Genomic DNA, 20,719 nt, shown 5'->3' on the forward strand with positions numbered 1-20,719 from the left:
GCAGCATTGCTCATCCTTAAAGCCAATAGCCACTGGGCCTGGAAGTAAGGATCACCTTGGTTGGTCCCACTCCACATCTTTCACATATGATTATTGTGCACTACAGCCAGAGATTTTGATACAGCACAGACATGTTATGGCTGGGTTGTATCACAGGTATTGTCATGGACTGCTAGCTATGATGAAAAGTAATCAGGCCCAGGCTCTCTCTCTTCACTACTCCTAATCATCTGGCCAAAGGAGGTGTTAAGTGTGATTAAATCATAATCATAGTCCTCCCACAGCCACTTTCAAGGAAACAGCTCCTACCAACACTTTGGCACCACTATGGACAATAGTTTAACAGCAGACAAATGAGACAACAAAGCTGGTTTCCCTTTGCCCATGCCCTTCAACTGATGATCGATTTGTAGATGCAACCGAGTCCCTAGGGCTGCCTACTTAATCCACTTGAAACATATCATAAGAGGAGAGGAGAATGTGTGTGATGGAATTGTCACTCTAGTTTGGTCATTGCAAAACCAGAACAAATGTGGGCATTATGCCAACCTCCTCCCAGCAACCCCAACACAAAGGAGAGGGAGAATGGCTGGCTGGCTATACAGCAGACCCAGAACAAGCAGTGCCACCACACATCTGGGCAATGCGAGTGTGAGCCCTGGGATGGCTATGTCACACCGAGGGTACAGACACTGACAAGTATAGACACAGTAAATAGATTTGGTTTATTAAGGCTTTTAATATCACTCACACCCCTATACATCCAGAAGCCCAGCCTAAAGTGACAGCTCCATTTTCACACCCATCTTGCTTTGATACGGGGTCAGCATTGGGCGAGCTTCCTCCTTCAGGAACCTCGCCACCTGCTCAAGGGGAAAGAGGAAGGGAAGGTTAGAAAAAGAAATGGGTTCTTCTCTGTGCTTCATTCAGCTCCAGCTTGTGGCCCCAGGGTCTCAGTCTCACAGATGCACCCAGTCACCCAGCACATCAAGGATCGAAGACTATGGGGGAGATAGAAGGCAATTGAGATGGACAGAAAAGGGAATGAATGCCTTATGTAGCTAAGAAAATGGTAACCCTTCCTTCCTTTAGAAGAATGGGCAGAGATCCAATCCTTTAATGGAAGGGGCAGAGATACAGAAAGCGGATTGTCTCAGACACCTAAAGGGACATGGTTTGGATAATTTATGGCATGATGCCCCATAACATCTTAAGCTGCTTCCCGCAACCTCACCTGCTGGGAAGCACGTCCAGTGAAGGAGGTGGGCTCCAAGAGGCTCTCCAGTTGTCCCTGGATGGGGCTGAAGTAGGGGTCAGCACGGATCCGAGCAATGAGGTCATTATCCCCCCCTTCCTGTTTCACAACAGCAGCTGCCTGCTGGGAAAGAATGCGTATCTTCTCATGGCAATCCTAGGGGGAAGAGAGCCATCATCACATTACTGACAGCACACCTCAAGCCAGCTGACTCACTGGTACATGGAGGGTAGAGGTGGGTCAAAGGCTGTTGTATCGCATAGCATAGGAATGAAACAGCTAAACTTTGTATCATAGCTATTTGATGCCCATCACCATATCATCACAGCACAGTGTGCACACGCATGCGCTGCATGGTGCATCCTTTAAATTTCCCCCCCTGAGATTAAGGCTCTGAATTATAAATACATTCCTTGTTTAATTACACTACACCCACAAAATAAGATGGTGGAACTCTTTCCACTTCCTCAAGCCCTTCCTTGGGGACACACTGTGGGATACTTTTAGTAATTCTAACCCATCTATGGTCTGTTGCTGGAAAATCATCATGACTGTTCCCAAAGCATTCTATAAACTGGGCATGCAGGAATTCCTTATCCACCACTAATTGCCCCTGAGGTGCAGGGTACATTGCAGGAGTTGAACAGCACAAAACATTCACAAGTTTGGAAAGGAAGAGAAGAAAACTGTCCAGCTTAGCAAGCAGGGAGAACGTAGTTACCCGAAGTGAGTTAAGGTTTATTTGGAAAAAAAACAAGGGCCCAAAATATCCCCTCCCAAGGAAAATCCTACAGGATTGGGCACTGGGGGAGGTAACAGCCATAAGGATTTCCTTAAAGAGATGCCCCTGAATGGAAAAGCCTGTGCCAGCCAGTCTCCAAACCTAGGGAAACCAATGGCAGGCAGGGGTGTCTGCATAAAGACCCTGTACCTCCACACTGATCCCTGATTCCCACCCACGTAGCTCCACTGGAGCCATGTCAACAGAGACTCCACCGGCTGTGGTTTCCCAAAACCCTAAAATGCATTATTTTTTATTAATGCCCTTCCCACCCCCATGCTGCCAAAGGCCAACTTGCTCCTCCAGTGGACCACTCAGTTCCCCACCGCAGATCTATAGAGCACTCTCTATGGGGTCCAGAGGTGAGGGTGATGGTGCCAACACCATGTAAGCAAATGAGTCCACATCCTCTAGCTTAGAAAGAGAAGATCACCCTTGGTAGGATCTGTGGGAGACCATTTGGATTAAAGATAGCACAAAAGCAGAACAAGTTAAAGTTAGTCAAAGGAGTTAATGGGAACAACAGGAGATTTTATTATAACTGTATCTAACTATAACTAACTAACTAATACTAGAGAGAAGGAAGGCTCTCTAATAAATAAGAATAAAGTTAATTCCAAGGGTATGTCTACACTGCAGTTAAAAACCCAGGGCTGGCCCATGTCAGTTGACTCAGGCTTGCAGGGCTGTCTAATTGCAGTGTAGATGTTTGGACTTTGCCTGGAACCTGGGTTCTAGGACCCTGCCGGGAGAGAGGGTCCCAGAGCCTGGGTTCTAGCCAGAGCCCAGATGTCTACATTGCAATTAAACAGCCTCTTAAGGGAATTAAGTTACCAAATTTAAGTTACAAAAAGCAAGTACACTGGCCCAAGCTATACTGGAGGGGAGGAGTGTTCAGGAGTGTCTAAGTGAGTTAGGAACACAAGTTCCATTGAAAGCTCCAAACTCACTTAAACAACCTGAAAATCCCACCCATTGTTACCAACCTGCAAGTCTAATTTCTGTCAATAATAAAACGATGAAACTAATATTTAGGGGGAAATTACTGTCTATAGGCAAGTGGAAATATAGGCAGCATGAATTTATTAAGAATTAATCCTGCCAAGCAAGCTGATTACCTGATTTAGACTGAACCACCAAAGCTAGTGATGATGGGAACAGACAGTCCTGGTGCTTGGATTGTATTAGAATATTCAGTAACACTCGCTGTGAGACAGAGACTCAAATCAAATGGGTCTGATATGAAGCCTGTCTCCTAGATTAAAAACTGGAGGAAGGATCATAAAGAGTAATGAAAAAAGCACAGACTGATTTTGTGGGACAGGTAGCTAGTGAGGTGTCACCTAGATGGGCATTCAGTACAGCCTTATTTAGCATCTTCATTATAGCAGTGATTTCCCCCAGTGTTTTCATATACAAAAGATATTCAATTTGTCAAACTTGTTCCATTAACAATCATCCATCCTGCACTAGGTGCCTTTGCAACAAACAATTAAGAATTACAATCTGCTGTCATAATCTAATGTAATAAATAATGGACAGCTCGCTATATCGTAGGTGGATAGATATCTCCTCCACAGAGCTTCTAATAATGAATAAGAATTCCCCCCAAGCTGCTCCCTTCCCAAACGACTGGGAGAAGACTGGCCCTGCAGCATAATCATAAGATTAACAGCTCTGGGCTCTGGTAGACCAAGGAGTCAACAAGGGAGAGAGGGAAAATAATTCCGAACTTTTATATACCTCGATTCCTCAAGAGTATGATGCCTGGCAGTAAGCATCAGACCCTCCTAATTGGGTACATACCTGGCGATTACCCCCTGCTTTCACCATGGCCATGATGATATTCTCTGTGGCCATGAAGGGCAGCTCCTGTCGTATCCGCCTCTCAATCACCTAAAAAAATGAAAAGAAACAGGCACTACCACACTGGAGTGGACAATCAGTAGATCTGATCAGATATTTCCTGCCGTACCCTTGCCCCATGAATGCCCCAAATTGTACAATGGGGAAAAACAAAACAAAAGACACCTTTTCCAGACCCAGTCTAGAAATAAACATAGTAAGACTGAAATGTTGAAATTTTATCCTAGCTAATGTTACTGCAGGTGTGAGTCACATTCATGTAATTGCCTATACTTTCTTGAATCTTAGTAAGGGTTGGTTCAACCATATCCTGTGGCAGCAAGTTCCACAAGTTAATCGCATACCTCAGAAAACAGTATTTTCTTTGATCTGTTTTAAGTTTGTTGCATTTTAATTTCTTCAAGAGCCCTCTGATTTTTGTATTGCAAAGAAAAGTGCCATGGTGAGAAACTGGACAGCTTGGCTCTGCAGCCCTTAGGAATATTCACTGAGCCAGCAGATAAGAATTCAGTGCTCTGAGTGGGATGGCTTCTTCTGCAGGCCCGCAGTGCTAACGCGGATTCAGGATTGCATGCAAGTTCTGTTACTTTACCTTGGGATACACCACAAATCCTTCCGAGATATTCTGCAGCGTGCTCAGTATGATGTCAGCTGTGAGGAAAGCCTCAGCCAGACACACACGCCTGTGAAACAGATGTAACCAGGGTGTCTGGGTGAGCAAAAAAGGATGAGGCAGCCTAACTCAACCCCTAGTACCTGCACATGTCTCTCTAGATGGCAACTCCCCCTCCCAACAGCCAGAACTATTCCTTATAGGCACTTCCTGCTGGGATAGGCCAGAACTGGGGAAGCTAGAAGCAACCTACAGCATGTGCTGCTGGGACAGGCCAGGACAAGAAGAGCAGTGTGTTACCTTTACCCATGGCTACTGCACCATTCCCAGGTACTGCTGTTCTCCTTTTCAGAGGATCTTTACTATGTAAAACTTTGATTATTGCCTCACTCAAAAGAGAGAAGCCAGTCTACAGCCTCTGTTGCTGGGCTCCCAATGTCCTCTAATGATGTTGTTTTTCATAAAGTGGTGTCTGCCAGCATGAGATTCAGAATTGAGGGGTGTAGATTAAAAATACCATATTCTAAATATGTCAGTGTGCTGTTCCCTACAAGCACTTTCTAAGCTCTGCATTGAGTGAGAGGAGAACATTTACCCCAAACCAGTTTAACCCTCTAGAGTCAGCCTCTTCCTTTATTTCATCAATAACTAGGGTTTCTCTGCTCACTACCCTCCACCGGCCAGCCGTGGAGCACGTGGATGGACCTGTTTGCGCTGTCATCCAAGGTGCGTTCAAACCACTGCACGGAGGCTGTATGGAGTGGATTCAGGACCAGAGTCATCAGGTGGCGAGCCAGGCTGCAGCAGCGCTCTGAACGCATTGGATTCCTCTTGTAAGGCATGGCGCTGGAACCTGCAGGCAAGAAAAATATGGGGTGGTAAAAGAGAAGATGATAAAAAGAGGTCAGGAGACAAAACACACAGAAGAGGAGAAATCAAAGATACTGGCCTTCCCAAGAGGAAAAAAAAATCCATCGTTCACTTTTCAGTCTGATTCATACTATGCAGAGACACAAGGTGGGAGAGGCAATATCTTTTATTGGACCAACTTGTGTGGTGAAAGAGAGACGCTTTCGAGCTTATACTGAGCTCTTCAAGCTCGAAAACTTGTCTCTCTCTCACCAATAGAAGTTGGTCCGATAAAAGATATTGCTTCACCCACCTTGTCTCTCTAATATTCTGGGACCAGCACTGCATCGTACTATGCAGGTCTTTTCGAAACCACCTCCCCGCCCACCGAACCAGAACTGTATCTGTACTTGCAGGGAAGAAAGTGGGGGCCTTAACTCCTAACTCTGCAAGATTAACTTTATCAAATTAAAAGAAAGAAATGAGGCTGAGCTATTTTAGTGTACTGTATTTCGCACTTCTGCTCAATGGCCTACCCATGAAAGTTAGCAACCTGCAGCGACAGTGACTGAAAGTCTGAGGGTTCAATATTTAAAAAGCCTGTCACTCTAGTATGGCTGAGGTAACTGACATGGGTGAGGATCAAAAACGCTGACTCATCCTACAACACCAACTTGGGTGACCGGGCCTTCTCAGTTCTGGCTTCACAGGTCTGGAATTCTCTCCCCTTCTCTATATACATCACAGCTACATCAGGGACCTCTTTCAGTACAAGGCTCCAGCCTGGTTTTACTCTTCCAAGTTTGTTAATATACAAATGACAGCAATACTGAGCCAATTAACTTTAATGGGAGTGGAGAGTGCACCGCCCCTTTCAGAATCACTCCCTTATCTATGCTGGGGTGGGGAGCAAGGGCATTATTATTTCTGCACTTTGACTTATTTGGGACAAAATTGGATTTTGTTTGTTAATGAATCATTAGACCTAAAGTGTGCAGGCATAGATAGATTAAAAAAATTAAACTTTTTAATTAAAAGCAATTTATGCCAGTGACATCACTATTGTTGCTGGGAAGAAGGTGCTGGTGAGGAGATCACAAGGCAAATGAAAAGATAAGCTAACTGGAACACCCATCATGAACCAATGTCTGCCACCCTTACCAATCTGGTCTGTCTCGAAAGGCTCCTCTATCTCCTTGAGGTTGGCCAGAAGGCGGATGTCAGTACAGATCTAAGAAAAATCAACAAGAGCAAATGAACAAAGCTGTTCTCACAGGTACTAGGTAGTGTGCCTGGGGACACTGTGTGTCTATGTCCATGGAGTAGCTTGGGGGAAGACAGAATAATTCCCTTCAAAAAGTGAGCAACTCCAAAATTAAGGCTTTAGCCTTCTTATGAAAAAATTAAGGTTCAATCTAGATTACAAATTAATCACATCTGTATCCACATTACACAATCAGAGAGCTGCAATCAGGTTTCTTGACAGGGTAGCACCTCAGAAAAGATAGAGGCCAATTTCCACCAGGGTTGCAATTTTTCGGAAACTTCCTGATTTATACTTAAAGAGCTCAAGTCAAAAGAATGGGGAAGAGGGAAGGGATGTTTGTCCTACTGAGATATGATAGGATTCCATAAACAGCCAAGGGAGAGAAGATAAATTAGTAAACTTTGATACACCATTTAAGTCTACATTGTACTTAAACACTGAAATGTTCACTGACCAGAGAACATAGTCTAAATAAGACCACAGGTCGGAAATGCAGGCAAGGGAGGGTGTGGGGATAATCAAAGAGAGGAAAAATCCCACAAGGACTTATCTTCATGAGGAACGTACTGGGGGAGGAAATGGTGAGATTTTAAAATATGTTCCATTAGGGAGGGCATTTATTCTAACTGGATTAGCTTTAACACAAATTTGATTGCTATCTTGCTTGGGATCTCCCCCCATAGGGTCTTTCTACGTGAATTCATTTTAATTGCCCTTTGCACCACCCTCAAGTAAGAAATCAGGTATGGGATCTCTCCCGGTGCTCTGATATCTGAGACAAAACATCCAGTGAAGAATTAGTCTGGTAGAGCAGAGAACAGTTAAGCACTCAACTCCAACTCATGTTTCCTGTGGGAAGTGTTCTGCACCAGGATCTCCCTCCCCAACCTCCTCAGATTGACAATGTTTCCTTTCCCCTTCCATACTGAGTTTGGAGACAGGGACCTCACCTTGTGTATGGATGCCCCTAGACTGGCTAGCACAGATAGGACTTCAACATCCACTTTGCGGCTGTAGGTCTGCCCTGTGACGAGATAAGCTCTGGAAACAAAAACAAAGATAAAGCCCTTCGGACACAAGCACCATTAAAATAGGACCGAGTATGCGCTCTGCAGGGGCACCATGCTGCAGAGCTCTGCCTGACTAACACCTGCAATACTTCACTTGACTTCCTGGCTTCTCATTCACACTAGTGGGACACTTGATTCACACTCCTGTGCTCCTTGGGCTGGCATGCAGGCATGTAGAGACAGGGGAGGAAGAACAGTAGACCATACTTTGACAGGGTGAAAAAAGTGTAAGGGAGAGAAGTAGAAACAGAGACCTAGCAGAGGAAGTGGAGTTTCCTTCACAGAGCTGCATTGTGGAGTGTGGGTTGGAAAGGAACAGAACCAGGTGAAAGTGCTTTCTAAATGTGAGCCCAACAGAGTGGAAATTAGTTAGCTGGATAGAGGAACTTGTGTCGCTGCGGACAGCGGGAGAAGGTGTCAGGCTATTAATTCTCCTCAGCATATTTTAGAGTTCAAGGTAAGCAAGCTTTTTACTTACCGCTTAAATCCCGCCTTCATAGTCACCAGCCTGTCCAGCTCCTCCACCTCAGGAGAAAAACAGATAGGAACCTCAGAACGTAATGACTGAAGTGTCAAACATGCAGGGCTAAGGGATACTGATAGAGGACAAAAATGTAAAGGCTTCAACTCCCCCTCCCCCCTTCTGAACACACTAAGAGCTCTGCAAGCACACCTCAACCCTGTCCTGAAGCACCCCCACTATTACAATTCTGCTCTCCCAGAGCTCTGCCAATGAACCTTCATAGTGACCCACAGTGTCCATGCTTATTCGACCCCAGACCCTCTCCTCCCCCACAAGTCATCTTCTCAACCCGCTTACTGGGAATTTTGATCCCTGGATTGATGACTCACTTTATCATGATCTCCCTCAAACAGCTGCAAGAAGCTGGCCTGGGTGCCAGTGGTGCCTTTCACACCACGAAATCGCAAGTCGTCTCGAGCCCGCTCCAGGTTCCGCAGGTCCATGCACAGGTCCTGGATCCACAGGCAGCAGCGTTTCCCCACTGTGGTTAGCTGTGCAGGCCTGAGAGTAAGCAAGGCAGATTGTCATCGTGTCACCACCTGCACACAGACTTCGCACAGCCTCGCTAGGAAGGCAGGCACTCAGATATCACTGTAACGAGAACCATCACGACTCCTTCCTTTCGAATCTGAAGGGTCGGAGAGAAGAGACAGTAACGAAGGAGCTGAAAGGCCCAGTTTATGGCGAAGAGATTTAAAAGCTAAATATACGGACATCTGGGAGCCACTAGGGGAAAGGAGCTGCAAAGCTATGCCACACCATGTCCCACCTCCTGAAACACACAACCATCAGCAAGTGAATAGCTTCTTTAAATCTAATATTCATCAGATCTTATTCCACAACTCTTTAAATTTAATACCATTAAGGATGCTGGTCCACCTCCAGACTTCCTGTAACATCCTAAAAAGCAGAAGCGGTCAGACAGTCCTCTTGCAGCCAAAATGGCTGACCAGGGAGAAACCACCCCTCTGAGACAAGATGAAATTGTGGACTAGCTAAAACAAATTGAGTGAACAGACTATTTTAAGAAACCTATCTGAAGCTGTAAGTGAGATCAAATATGTTACTAGCACACATCAAGCTAATTTGCAAAGCTTGGCATTAAGACTAGAGGAAGCTAGAATCTCCTTGCTAGAAGACACAGTCTGTACAACTATAACCCAAAGCAACAGGAAAAAACTATTAACACACTGCAAGTAAGGTTAATTATCTCAAGGGAAGATCAAGGAGAAAATCCTGAGAATTGTAGGTTTCCCACAAGGGCTGAAAAAGGGAGGCCTGTGGAATTTTTACCCACCATGCTACCAGTGCTTCTCTCTCATCTTCCTGATCAGAACTTAGATACTGAGAGCCCACCTCTCCTCTGCATCCAAACCCTCTCCAAATGCAAAGCCCCAAGCCAGAATTGTAAGATTTTAAACATGCAATATTAAGGAACTCATTCTTAAAAAAGCCTCTGAACTGAAAAACCTAATATGAAAGTGACATAGGCTGATGATCTTCCTGGATTACACCAAGGACATGGTGGAAAAAAGGACTACATTCAGTAGATCAAGGGCACTAGCCAAAGGATTGGGTTTGGACTACTTCATCTTCTTCCGGGCTACTTTCAACATTAAAAGGGAAGATAAGATGCTTAGTTTTGTGACAGCAGAAGCAGCTGACAGGTATCTGATCCCACTATATGCCATAGAAGATACAGCCAGGATGCAATAAAACAACATTACCAGATCAGTTACTGCAGTGTTGGAATTCAGTTCTCAATCTAACAAACCGTACAGGGCAAATCCACCATTTTATCTCCTCCTTCCCTGGTGTCACTTCTTTGATGTTCCCTGGTTTCACAGGGGAACAGCTGGGGAGCAAGATGGTGGGAACAAGGATCTCATCTTTGACTGAATTATGCCTCTGCTGGCCCTCCAGCTGGATTCAGGAAGCAGCTGGGTTCCAGCTGCTGCTGTTGGGAAGTTGGAGTGCTACAATAGGGACACACCTGTTTTGCCTGCATCTACCCTACCCCCCCTGTCCCTCATGATTCCAGTGCACTGGGGTACACCCACCTTTGAGACTCTAAGTAAACGACTTCACCAGATGCAGGAACTCTTTACCCTTGTGGATTGGCAAGGCTCAACAGAGACATATGATTTTGTTTTCTATTAGAGGCACTTTCCCTCCCTCTGGAACTTTTTCTAACCCCCCCTTCCCTCAACAATTTTACTTTCTTTCATCCCCATCTAATTTTCTGTATTTCAGGTTTATAGTAAATCTGGAAATATTCAATCCATTTCCCCTAAACCTACACTTGTGAGAGATTCCAGATCTAAACAATGTAATGAAGATTTCAGTTTAATGATGAATCTTTTCAATTCCCCTACTGTAAAGAAATGTGATCTTCTAAAATGCTATCCAAGAATAGTTATTTTTGCTGGGTATGATTTACCAAATTATTGATAATGTGTTAGTATGAGTGTCAGTTTTTTCAGTAATATTATTTCAGGTTCTTTTCTTTAGTTTTTATTTTTGGAAAATGAGTTGAAATACATGTTATGCTGATTTACATTGCTGATGTAATTAACTATTGGGCAATGGAATTCACACTATAATCCAACATGGACAAAGCTATAGTGGGAAAAGTTTAAGTAGAACTGTCCTGCTAATGAACTCATCTGCAGATAATCCAGATATGTCAGAATATGATTATTTAAACAATTTGTATAACTTTCTTATATATCTACTATAGACTTGTTAAGTTTAGATGCTAACCTTCTTCCCCCAGAAACCATGCCCTCCCTTGAGATGAAATATTTCTTCTTTAAAAGAATTAGAGAGAATCCGGTTATATCCTGAGTATTGTTTTTTTTTTTTTTTTTTGGTTTGTTTTTTTTGTTGGAGGCAGGGAGGGTTAAGTGAGTGACAAGGCCACCCCCTTGTAATCCTCCTGGACTTATTCAAACTGAAACAGGACCTAAGTTACGTATTTTTTTAAGTGAACCTTGGAAAACATTGATCACTTCATTTCTTTTTCTCAGTTTTTCTATCTCTTAGCTTTCCTGATCTGTCTCACCCGGTCCCCTTTCCATTCCCTTTCATGTTCCTGGTGCGGTGAGGGGAACTCAGATATAACTTTCCTACATCTGGAATTAACAATAGCCCAAGCAACAACACTATTCGGGCCCCCGATAGAGAGATATTTGACCTAAAAGCATTCTTTGTGGCTAATATTATATATTGTGTTTCTTGGAACATCAAAAGGGTCAGTCATCCATTAAAAAGAAAAAGAATTATCACTCATTCAAAAACAATGAAAGCAAATATTATCTTCCTATAGAAAACCCACCTTAATGGCTTGGAGGCAAAGAAATTTAGGAGAGAATGGATGTTTAACAATTTCTCCTCCACAGTCAAAGGCCTAGCAATAGTGTTTCACAAAAGACTCAATTTACAAATTCTAGATGTAAATAAAGATGAGGAAAGTAGATTTTTGGTGGTGAAGGCTATGATCTCTGACTCTCTATATATACACCCTAATTATTGTATGATTATTTATATGGACCAAATAAAGATGATCCAAATGTTTTTAAACAAGTTTTTTCCAAAATTAATTAATATCCCACTAGAATCAATCATCATAGCAGGAGATTTTAATGAGCTGTCGGACACTTTTTTAGATAAGTGAGGCCAGCCCAAGCATATACAATCACATACTAGAAACATTACAGAAGATTATATGGAAGAATTGGGGTTAAAAGATGTATGTTGGTTGCAGAATGCCAAAATGAAGGATTTTGCTTTTTTCCCCCTCCCCACATTCCACATATTCACACACAGATTTCTTAATAATTTCTATGATTCTGGTGCACTCACTACTTAATAACGAAATCAAGTCTATCATGACCTCTGATCATACACCAGGGTTACTACAATCTTCCCCTCCCAACACAAACTGGACTTGTAGAAGATGGAGACTACTTTTGTCTTTTGAAAGATAGTTCTGAAAATGTTTATGTCACTGAAGAAATTTTATTTTTCAAAACAAATAACATGCCAGAGAGATCCTGATCCACCCTCAGGCCTTGGCTACACTTGCGAGTTACAGCGCTGTAAAGACTCCCCCAGCGCTGTAACTCACTCCCCGTCCACACTGGCAAGGCATTTGCAGCGCTGCATGTACTCCACCTCTCCCAGAGGAATAGCGAGTATTGCGCTGCCGCTGCAGCGCCAGTGTGGCCGCCCAATGCGCTGTGAATGGCCTCCAGAATTATTCGGCAGTATCCCACAATGCCTGTTCTAGCCACTCTGGTCATCAGTTCAAACTCTACTGCTCTGGCCTCAGGTAACCAACCATGTGACCCACCCTTTACATTCCCCAGGAATTTTAAAAATCCCCTTCCTGTTTGCTCAGCCCGGCATGGCGTGGAGTGCTATCAGCGAATCTTTCCAGGTGACCATGCGGCAAGCGAGCCCCAGCATGGAGCAATGGCGAGTTGCTGGACCTCATCAGTGTTTGGGGGGAGGAAGCTGTACAGTCCCAGCTGCACTCCAGCCGTAGGAATTACGATACCTTCGGGAAGGTATCAAAGGACATGATGGAAAGGGGCCATGACCGGGATGCCCTGCAGTGCAGGATTAAAGTGAAGGAGCTGCGGAGTGCTACTGCAAAGCCCACGACGCAGCCGCTCGGGTGCTCCCCCCGCAACCTGCCGATTCTACGAGGAGCTGGATGCGATACTTGGGATTAACCCCACCTCCACTCCGAGCACCACCATGGACACTTCAGAGCTGGTGGGGGGGGGGGAGGGGGAGAGGAGGAGGAAGAAAACGGGAGTGATGGTGGTGAGCCGGATGGAGACACCCCGGAATCCCTGGACCCATGCAGCCAGGAGCTCTTCTTGAGCCAGGAGGAAGGTAGCCAGTCGCAGCGGCCGGTACTTGGTGGAGGACAAACAGAAGAGCAGGTTCCCGGTAAGTGTTTTTTTTTTTTTTTTCCCAGGAAGCAATTTTTTCAGTGCGGGCTCTTTGGGAGAGGAGGGTTAGGCATGCATGCCTAGATGCGGAATAGTGCATTGATGTGGTTTATCACATCGCAGTAATCGGCCTCGGTAATCTCCTCAAATGTCTCATCCATAACACGTGCAATGCGCTTGCACAGGTTTATCGGGAGAGCCACCATGGTCCTTGTCCCAGCCAAGTTAACGTGTCCGCGCCACTGTGCCTTGAGGGGCGGGGGGACCATTGCTGCACACAGGCAAGCTGCATATGGGCCAGGGCGGAAGCCGCATTGCAGTAGAAGACCCTCCCTTGCTTCCCAGGTCACCCTCAGTAGCGAGATAGCGCCCAGGACGAACTCCTGTGGAAAATGTTGGGACAGTGTTCAGTGTAGGTGCCCCCTGAAGCTGTTGGCTCTCCCCAAGGCACAGAAACCCAGAGGACAGTGCAGCCCTGAAACAATCAGTCCCCATTAGTCACCATTTTGAGGCTCCCGTGGGATGTGTGCTCTGTTTCAGACGGGAAAATTATGCTATTGTGTAGACCCTGTGTGTTTTCTACTCCTTAAGTGCGGGGGGAATCATTACTCTGTCTGGTATAAACAATGCTGCCTCTGTTAAATGTTGCATTTTGCCTATACAGCTGCATCAACCTTGAGACCTCAGCCGTCCTTCTTATCGCCTGCTCAGAGACTGCAAAGACTCAGGAAGAGAACGCGAAAAAGCAAAGAAGACATGCTGCAAGAAGTGATGCGGCAGTCTATTAAAGAGAATGAGAAAGCACAGAACTGGAGGGAGAGAGAAAGCAGAATCCGCCAGGAAAATGCAGCACACCGGTGGCAAAGCACTGATAGGCTCATAAGCATCCTGGAGCGCCAAGCAGACGCTATCCAGGAGCTGGTAGCCATGCAGAAAGAGGAGCAGCACCGCAAACGCCACCCCCCCACACAGCCTTGTCCCAAATCTCTTTCCGTTGTGCCCCACTGTCACCTCCAATCCACTTTCCCCAACTTCCGTGTTCTTCATGCCACCCGCTGCCTCCAACACCAGGATCTTCACCACCCAGCCCTGAAAACCACGACCCTTATCCTCTGCACTCAACCCCCATCACCATGCAGTATAGCTGTCCTGAAGTGCAGCACTCACTGCACAGCACACCGGACAGGACATACACGAATCTGTGATTGTACTGTTCCCCACTCCACCCCCTTGTTTCTTTTCAATAATTTTTTTTTTCTTTTCAATAAATGGATTTTTTGGCTTTGAAAACATTATTATTGCATAAAGTAAAAGACTCCTTAGCTCAGGAAATAAACAGGCACTGCAAGTCTGCTTAACAAACACTGATTCCTAAAGATTGGAACTACTGCACTTCACTCTCATACAGGGCACCAGATATATCACTGCTGGTTTTCAGCCTCAAATTGCTCCCTCAAGGCATCCCTAATCCTTGCAGCCCTGCGCTGGGCCCCTGTAATATAGGGTTACCATATTTCCACAAGCAAAAAAAGAGGACACGGGGGGGGGGGGGGAGCCCCGCTCTAGCCCTGCCCCTGCCCGGCCCCCATCCACTCCCTCCCACTTCCCACCCCCTGATTGCCCCCCTCAGAACACCCAACCCCGCCTGCTCCTTGTTCCCTGACTGCCCCCTCCTGGGACCCCTGCCACTAACTGCCCCCTAGGACTCCACCCCCTATCTAAGCCGCCCTGCTTCTTGTCCAGACTACCCCCTCCTGAAAACCCCCTACGACCCTACCTGTCCCCTGACTGCCCCGACCCTTATCCACACTCCCACCCCATATTCACACCTCCGCCCCCAGACAGGCCCCCGGGGACTCCCATGCCCTATCCAACTGTTCCCCACCCCTTGACAGGACCCCCAGAACTCCTGACCTATCCAACCCCCTCTGCTACCTGCCTGCCTCAACCCCTCTCCACACTCCTGCCCCCCTGGCAGCCCCCCCAGAACCCCAGTGCCATCTAACGCCATCTGCTCCCTGTCCCTGACTGTCCCAACCCCTCTCCATACCCCTGCCTCCCTGACAGCTCCCCCCTCAAACTCCTGACCCATCCAACCCCCCCTCCCTGTCCCCTGACCAGGACCGGCTTTAAAGAGCCCAGGAATCGGGCTGCACTCCGGCCGGGGTTGCGGGGCTTGGGGCCGAGCCGGAGGTGCTTGGCCGGGGCTGGGCCAGCGCGCTTGGCCAGAAACAGGGCCGGCGCTGCTGGGGCCTGAGCTGGGCTGGGGCTGCTCGGCTGGAACCGGGGCCGGAGCTGCTGGGGCCGGCGGGCGCCGCTCAGCCTGGGCCGGAGGGAGCCGCTTGGCCAGGGCCGCGCCTCCCCAGAGCTCTCCTCCTCGCGCCCCCCCCCCGCCCCAGCTTACCTGCTGCTGCCTCCTGCTTGCCCCTGCTTCTTTTCAGACTTCCCGCGAAGATCTGATTCGCAGGAAGCAGGGGAGGGGGAGGAGCAGGTGGGCGGAGTGTTCAGGGGAGTGGAGGAGGGGGAAGACAGCTGCGGGGCCGGACAGCATGGTAAGGCTACAGGGGATGGGGGGAGCCGGGAAGGGGCTTTGGGTGCCCAGCGGCACTTGGCCACCGCTTTTCTGTCTATAAATAGCCGACCGGGGGGAAATCCCGGACATTTTTAGATTTTTAAAAATCCCCCCCGGTCGGCTATTTATAGACTGAAAAGCCGGATGTGTCCGGGGAAATCCGGACATACGGTAGCCCTATGTAATAGCCCTGCTCTCTGGCTGTGCAAATTCAGCCTCCAGGTGTTGAACCTCAGAGGTCCATGCCTGAGTGAAGCTTTCACCCTTCCCTTCACAAATATTACGGAAGGCACAGCACGCAGATATAACCGCGGGGATGCTGTTTTCGGCCAAGTCCAGCTTCCCATACAGAGATCGCCAGCGGGCCTTTAAACGGCCAAAGGCACACTCCACAGTCATTCAGCACCGGCTTAGCCTGTAGTTGAAACGTTCCTTGCTGCTGTCAAGGCCCCCTGTGTAGGGTTTCATGAGCCACGGCATTAACGGGTAAGCGGAATCTCCAAGGATCACAATTGGTATTTCAACTTCCCCTACCGTGATCTTCCGCTCTGGGAAAAAAGTTCCAGCCTGCATCTTCCTGAACAGCCAAGTGTTCCGAAAGATGCATGCGTCATGCACCTTTCTGGGCCAGCCTGTCTTAATGTCAATGAAACGCCCACGGTGATCCACAAGTGCCTGGAGAACCATAGAGAAATACCCCTTCCGATCAACGTACTCAGATCCTAGATTCTGGGGTGGTGCCAGAATAGGAATGTGCGTGCCAGCTATCGCCCCTCCACAGTTAGGGAACCCCATTTGTGCAAAGCCATTCACTATTTCCTGCACGTTACCCAGAGTCACAGTTCTTCTGAGTAGGATGCGATTAATGGCCTTGCAAACTTGCATCGACACGATTCCAACGGTAGACTTTCCCACTCCAAACTGGTTTGCGACTGACCGGTAGCTGTCTGGAGTTGCCAGCTTCCAGATTGCAATAGCCACCCGCTTCTCCACTGGCAGGGCAGCTCTCAATCTCGTGTCCTTGCACCGCAGGGTGGGGGCAAGCTCCTCACACAGTCCCATGAAAGTGGCTTTTCTCATCCGAAAGTAGATTTTTTTTGTTACATAAAATTGCACTCAAAAAAACAAAACAATGCAAAACTTTAGAGCCTATAAGTCCACTCAGTCCTACTTCTTATTCAGCCAATCACTAAGACAAATAAGTTTGTTTACATTTACGGGAGATAATGCTGCCCCCTTCTTATTTACATTGTCACCAGAAAGTGAGAACAGGCATTTGCATGGCACTTTTGTAACCGGCATTGCAAGGTATTTACGTGCCAGATATGCTAAACATTCATATGCCTCTTCATCTTCGGCACCATTCCAGAGGACAGGCTTCCATGCTGATGACGCTCGTTAAAAAAATAATGCGTTAATTAAATTTGTGACTGAACTCTTTGGGGGAGAATTGCATTTCTCCGGCTCTGTTTTACCCGCATTCTGCCATATATTTCATGTTATGCTAGTTTCGGATGATGACCCACCACATGTTCATTTTAAGAATACTTTTGCAGATTTGACAAAACTCAAAGGTACCAATGTGAGATTTCTAAAGATAGCTACAGCACTTGACTCAAAATCTGAGAGGGATAAGGTGTGGAGCATGATTTCAGAAGTCTTAAAAGAGCAATACTCCGATGCAGAAATACAGAACCCAAACCACGAAAAAAGAAAATCAACCTTCTGCTAGTGGCATCTGACTCAGATGATGAAAATGAACATGCCTTGGTCCACACTGCTTTGGATTGTTTTCATCAGCATGGACGCATGTCCTCTGGAATGGTGGATGAAGCATGAAGGGACATGTGAATCTTTAGTGCATCTGGCATGTAAATATCTTGTGACTAGGGTGACCAGATGTCCCGATTTTATAGGGACAGTCCTGATATTTGGGGCTTTGTCTTATATAGGTGCCAATTACCCCCCACCTCCTGTCCCGATTTTTCACCCTCGCTATCTGGTTACCCTACTTGTGACGCCGGCTGCAACAGTGTCATGTGAACAAACGCCTGTTCTCACTTTCAGGTGACATTGTGAACAAGAAGCATGCAGCATTATCTCCTGCAAACGTAAACAAACTTGTTTGTCTGAGCGATTGTCTGAACAAGCAATAGAACTGAGTGGACTTGTAGGCACTAAAGTTTGATATTGTTTTATTTTTGAATGCAGGTTTTTTTTTTTTTAACATAATTCTATATTTGAAAGTTCAACTTTCATGATAAAGAGATTGCACTACAGTACTTGTATTAGGTTAACTGAAAAATAGTATTTCTTTTGTTTTTTACAGTGCAAATATTTGTAATAAAAAATAAATATAAAGTGAGTTCTATACACTTGGTATTCTGTGTTGTAATTGAAATCAATATATTTGAAAATGTAGAAAACATCCACAAATATTTAAATAAATTATATTCTATTATTCTTTAATGGTGCAATTAATCACAATTATTTTTTTTAATCGCTTGGCAGCCCTAGCATAAAGTAAATAGACTGACTTCAGCAGAAGCCAAATTTGCTCTTTTTAGACTCAAACATCGGGAGAGAGAGCAGGAAAAATTCTTACATAGAGATTAAAAGTGAGAGGTCAAAGTCCCAAATAGTATCAATCAAATCAGAACAAGGGCGGGTTATTGCTAATCACAAAGAGGATCAATGATCAATTTTTGAAATTCCACCAGGCTCTTTACAATAATGATTTACCACCTGATCCAGAAGAACTGAATAATTTTGTTAAAACTCTTAACCTCCCACAAATCTCAGAAGAGCAGCAGGCCAGACTGACCTCTCCCTGGCAATCAGAGGAAATAATCAAGGCCAGGAAAGGGTCTTGGCAAGACTCAGAGCCCTGATTGTCTACTGTTAGAATTCAATCAAAGTCTCAAAGAAATTCTGGTCCCTCAGCTGTTCTACATTTACAAAGATGCCTTAAAGAAATGTACATTACCTCCTACTATGAGGGAAGCACTAAATACTGTACTAATTAAACCGTGTAAGGAAGCGCAAAAGCTATAGACTCATCTCTTTAGTCAATACTGATATATAAAAATACTTTTTCAAGCCTCTTGGGCAATATTTTTGAAAGTAACAAGTGATAAGGTTCACCCCAAATCAGGTGGGATTTATTAAAAAGGGCATGGTCAGATAACACATCAGTTGATTTATATTATGGCATTCCATTAACACGCTAGAAATTCCGACGCAATCATTTCACTCAATGGAGAGAAAGCCTTTGACAGAATGAACTAGCAATATCTGTTTCTTACCCTGGATAAATTTGGCTTGGGAAAATCCTTTATTTCATGGGTATAACTGTTATGTTTCAATCCCAACTCTCGTACCCTAACGAACAGTGTAATATTTCCCACCTTTGATCTGTTTCAGGGAAGTAGACACAGATGCCCCCTCTCCCCACTCCCATTCAATCTAGCATTAGAACCACTTGCAGTACTAATTAGGGAACACCAAGATATTCAATGGATCAAATCAGGAACTCTGGCCAAACAAAAATCCTTCTATATGCAGATGACATCCTCCTATTTATTAAAAACCCAGGTCAATCTATTCCAAATATTACAAACAATAGACAACAGTGGTAAATTCTCTGGCTACAGGATTAATTGGGTAAGTCAGAAGCAATGAAGATCTCATTAGATCTAGCTGGAAGTAGCTCTCCTATAGGGACATTTAGATGGCATCAGACAAACCTCAGATAGCTTGGCATCTTGTTCCCTAAGGAAATTAAAAACATAGTCAAGGTTAACCTAGCCCCATTAATCATGCAGTCAGCAAACAATTTAAACGGATGGAAGGCACTACCCCTCTCCCTTCGGGCGGGCGGGCGAGGGATGAATGCCCTTCCCAGGATACTTTTTATTCTGAATTCTCCCCTCCCTACATATTCCTTTTATTTTACTGAAATCGACAACATGTTTAGGTCTTTCTTGTAGGTGCTGGTAACAAGCCCAGAACACCCTTACAAAGATTACAGCCCCGTCAATACAGGTTGGTTTAGATTTCCCAACTTCACACTTTATGATAGGCAATAATTTTTAGCCAATCAGCACAGTGGCTTGTTCTTCGTGCTGTACAGTCCCAGATTGGCTCCAACTGGAGGCAGAATTGGTTGCTCCTTTACCCCTTTCCAATGTGGTGCACTTGGATTACTACAGATGCCTTAAAGAGCAATTACCAACGGTTGAGGCAGCCAGAAATACTTGGCATGCTATTTTGAAATTTAAAGACCACCCCCCTTCTACATATCAAAGCCCCTATCTGAAGTAACTTGAAACTCTGTATAAAAAAGAAACTTCATCATTTGGCCAGATAGGATTAGGAAAGGGATTTTGACCATCAATTTATTGAAAATGATACTTTCCTCCATTTTACAATATTAAAAGAAGTTTTGGTCTAGAGATTAAGAAGTGGCAACTCAAAAATGCCATCTTCCACCTGTTTGGCCCCAATGCCTGAGCTACCCTGACCCACCTGAACTGCTTTAATTTCTCCAAATATTATCCAGATTACCAAGACCTATGGCAACACTATATATACACACTTGGCCAGCAAATCTGAATTAAACATGGATTCCCTAAAAAAAGAAATGGAAGGAGGAACCAGACCAGTTATTCTCTGCTAATGGAAACAAATTTTAGCCAATGCTCTGAACTGCTCTTTGAACCTGCATTTAAGATTAATCCAGCAGAAAATGGTGGCAGCATTGGACCTCTCTCTCTGTTCAAAACAGGTGCCGCTAAATCAGACAAATGCTGGCACTGTAATTCATAAAATGCTAACTTAATCCATATACTCTGGGAATGCTCCTATCCCTGTATGTTTTGGGAAGAACTTAACTGCAGAGTTAATTTTTTCCTATTAAATACAATTGTGTTACAAGCTAAACATGTAGTATTACAAAAA

General features: G+C 45.3%; 1 protein-coding gene across 1 annotated transcript in view; it reads right to left on the reverse strand.

Annotated features, from left to right (window-relative positions):
• Positions 1-704: 704 nt before the first annotated feature.
• The window catches only part of ADSL (adenylosuccinate lyase), a 47,304-nt gene continuing 27,289 nt past the window's right edge, over positions 705-20,719 (reverse strand). The window contains exons 5-13 of the mRNA XM_054031171.1: positions 8,554-8,725; positions 8,180-8,226; positions 7,582-7,672; positions 6,526-6,595; positions 5,221-5,368; positions 4,495-4,585; positions 3,843-3,932; positions 1,235-1,411; positions 705-863 (exon numbers count right to left, since the gene is read on the reverse strand). Of these exons, the coding sequence (XP_053887146.1) occupies positions 777-863; positions 1,235-1,411; positions 3,843-3,932; positions 4,495-4,585; positions 5,221-5,368; positions 6,526-6,595; positions 7,582-7,672; positions 8,180-8,226; positions 8,554-8,725 (973 nt within the window). The 3' untranslated portion in view covers positions 705-776. The remainder of the gene's footprint in view (positions 864-1,234; positions 1,412-3,842; positions 3,933-4,494; positions 4,586-5,220; positions 5,369-6,525; positions 6,596-7,581; positions 7,673-8,179; positions 8,227-8,553; positions 8,726-20,719) is intronic.

The sequence above is a fragment of the Malaclemys terrapin genome, chromosome 1 (genome assembly GCF_027887155.1).
Source record: "Malaclemys terrapin pileata isolate rMalTer1 chromosome 1, rMalTer1.hap1, whole genome shotgun sequence".
Lineage (NCBI taxonomy): Eukaryota > Metazoa > Chordata > Testudines > Emydidae > Malaclemys > Malaclemys terrapin.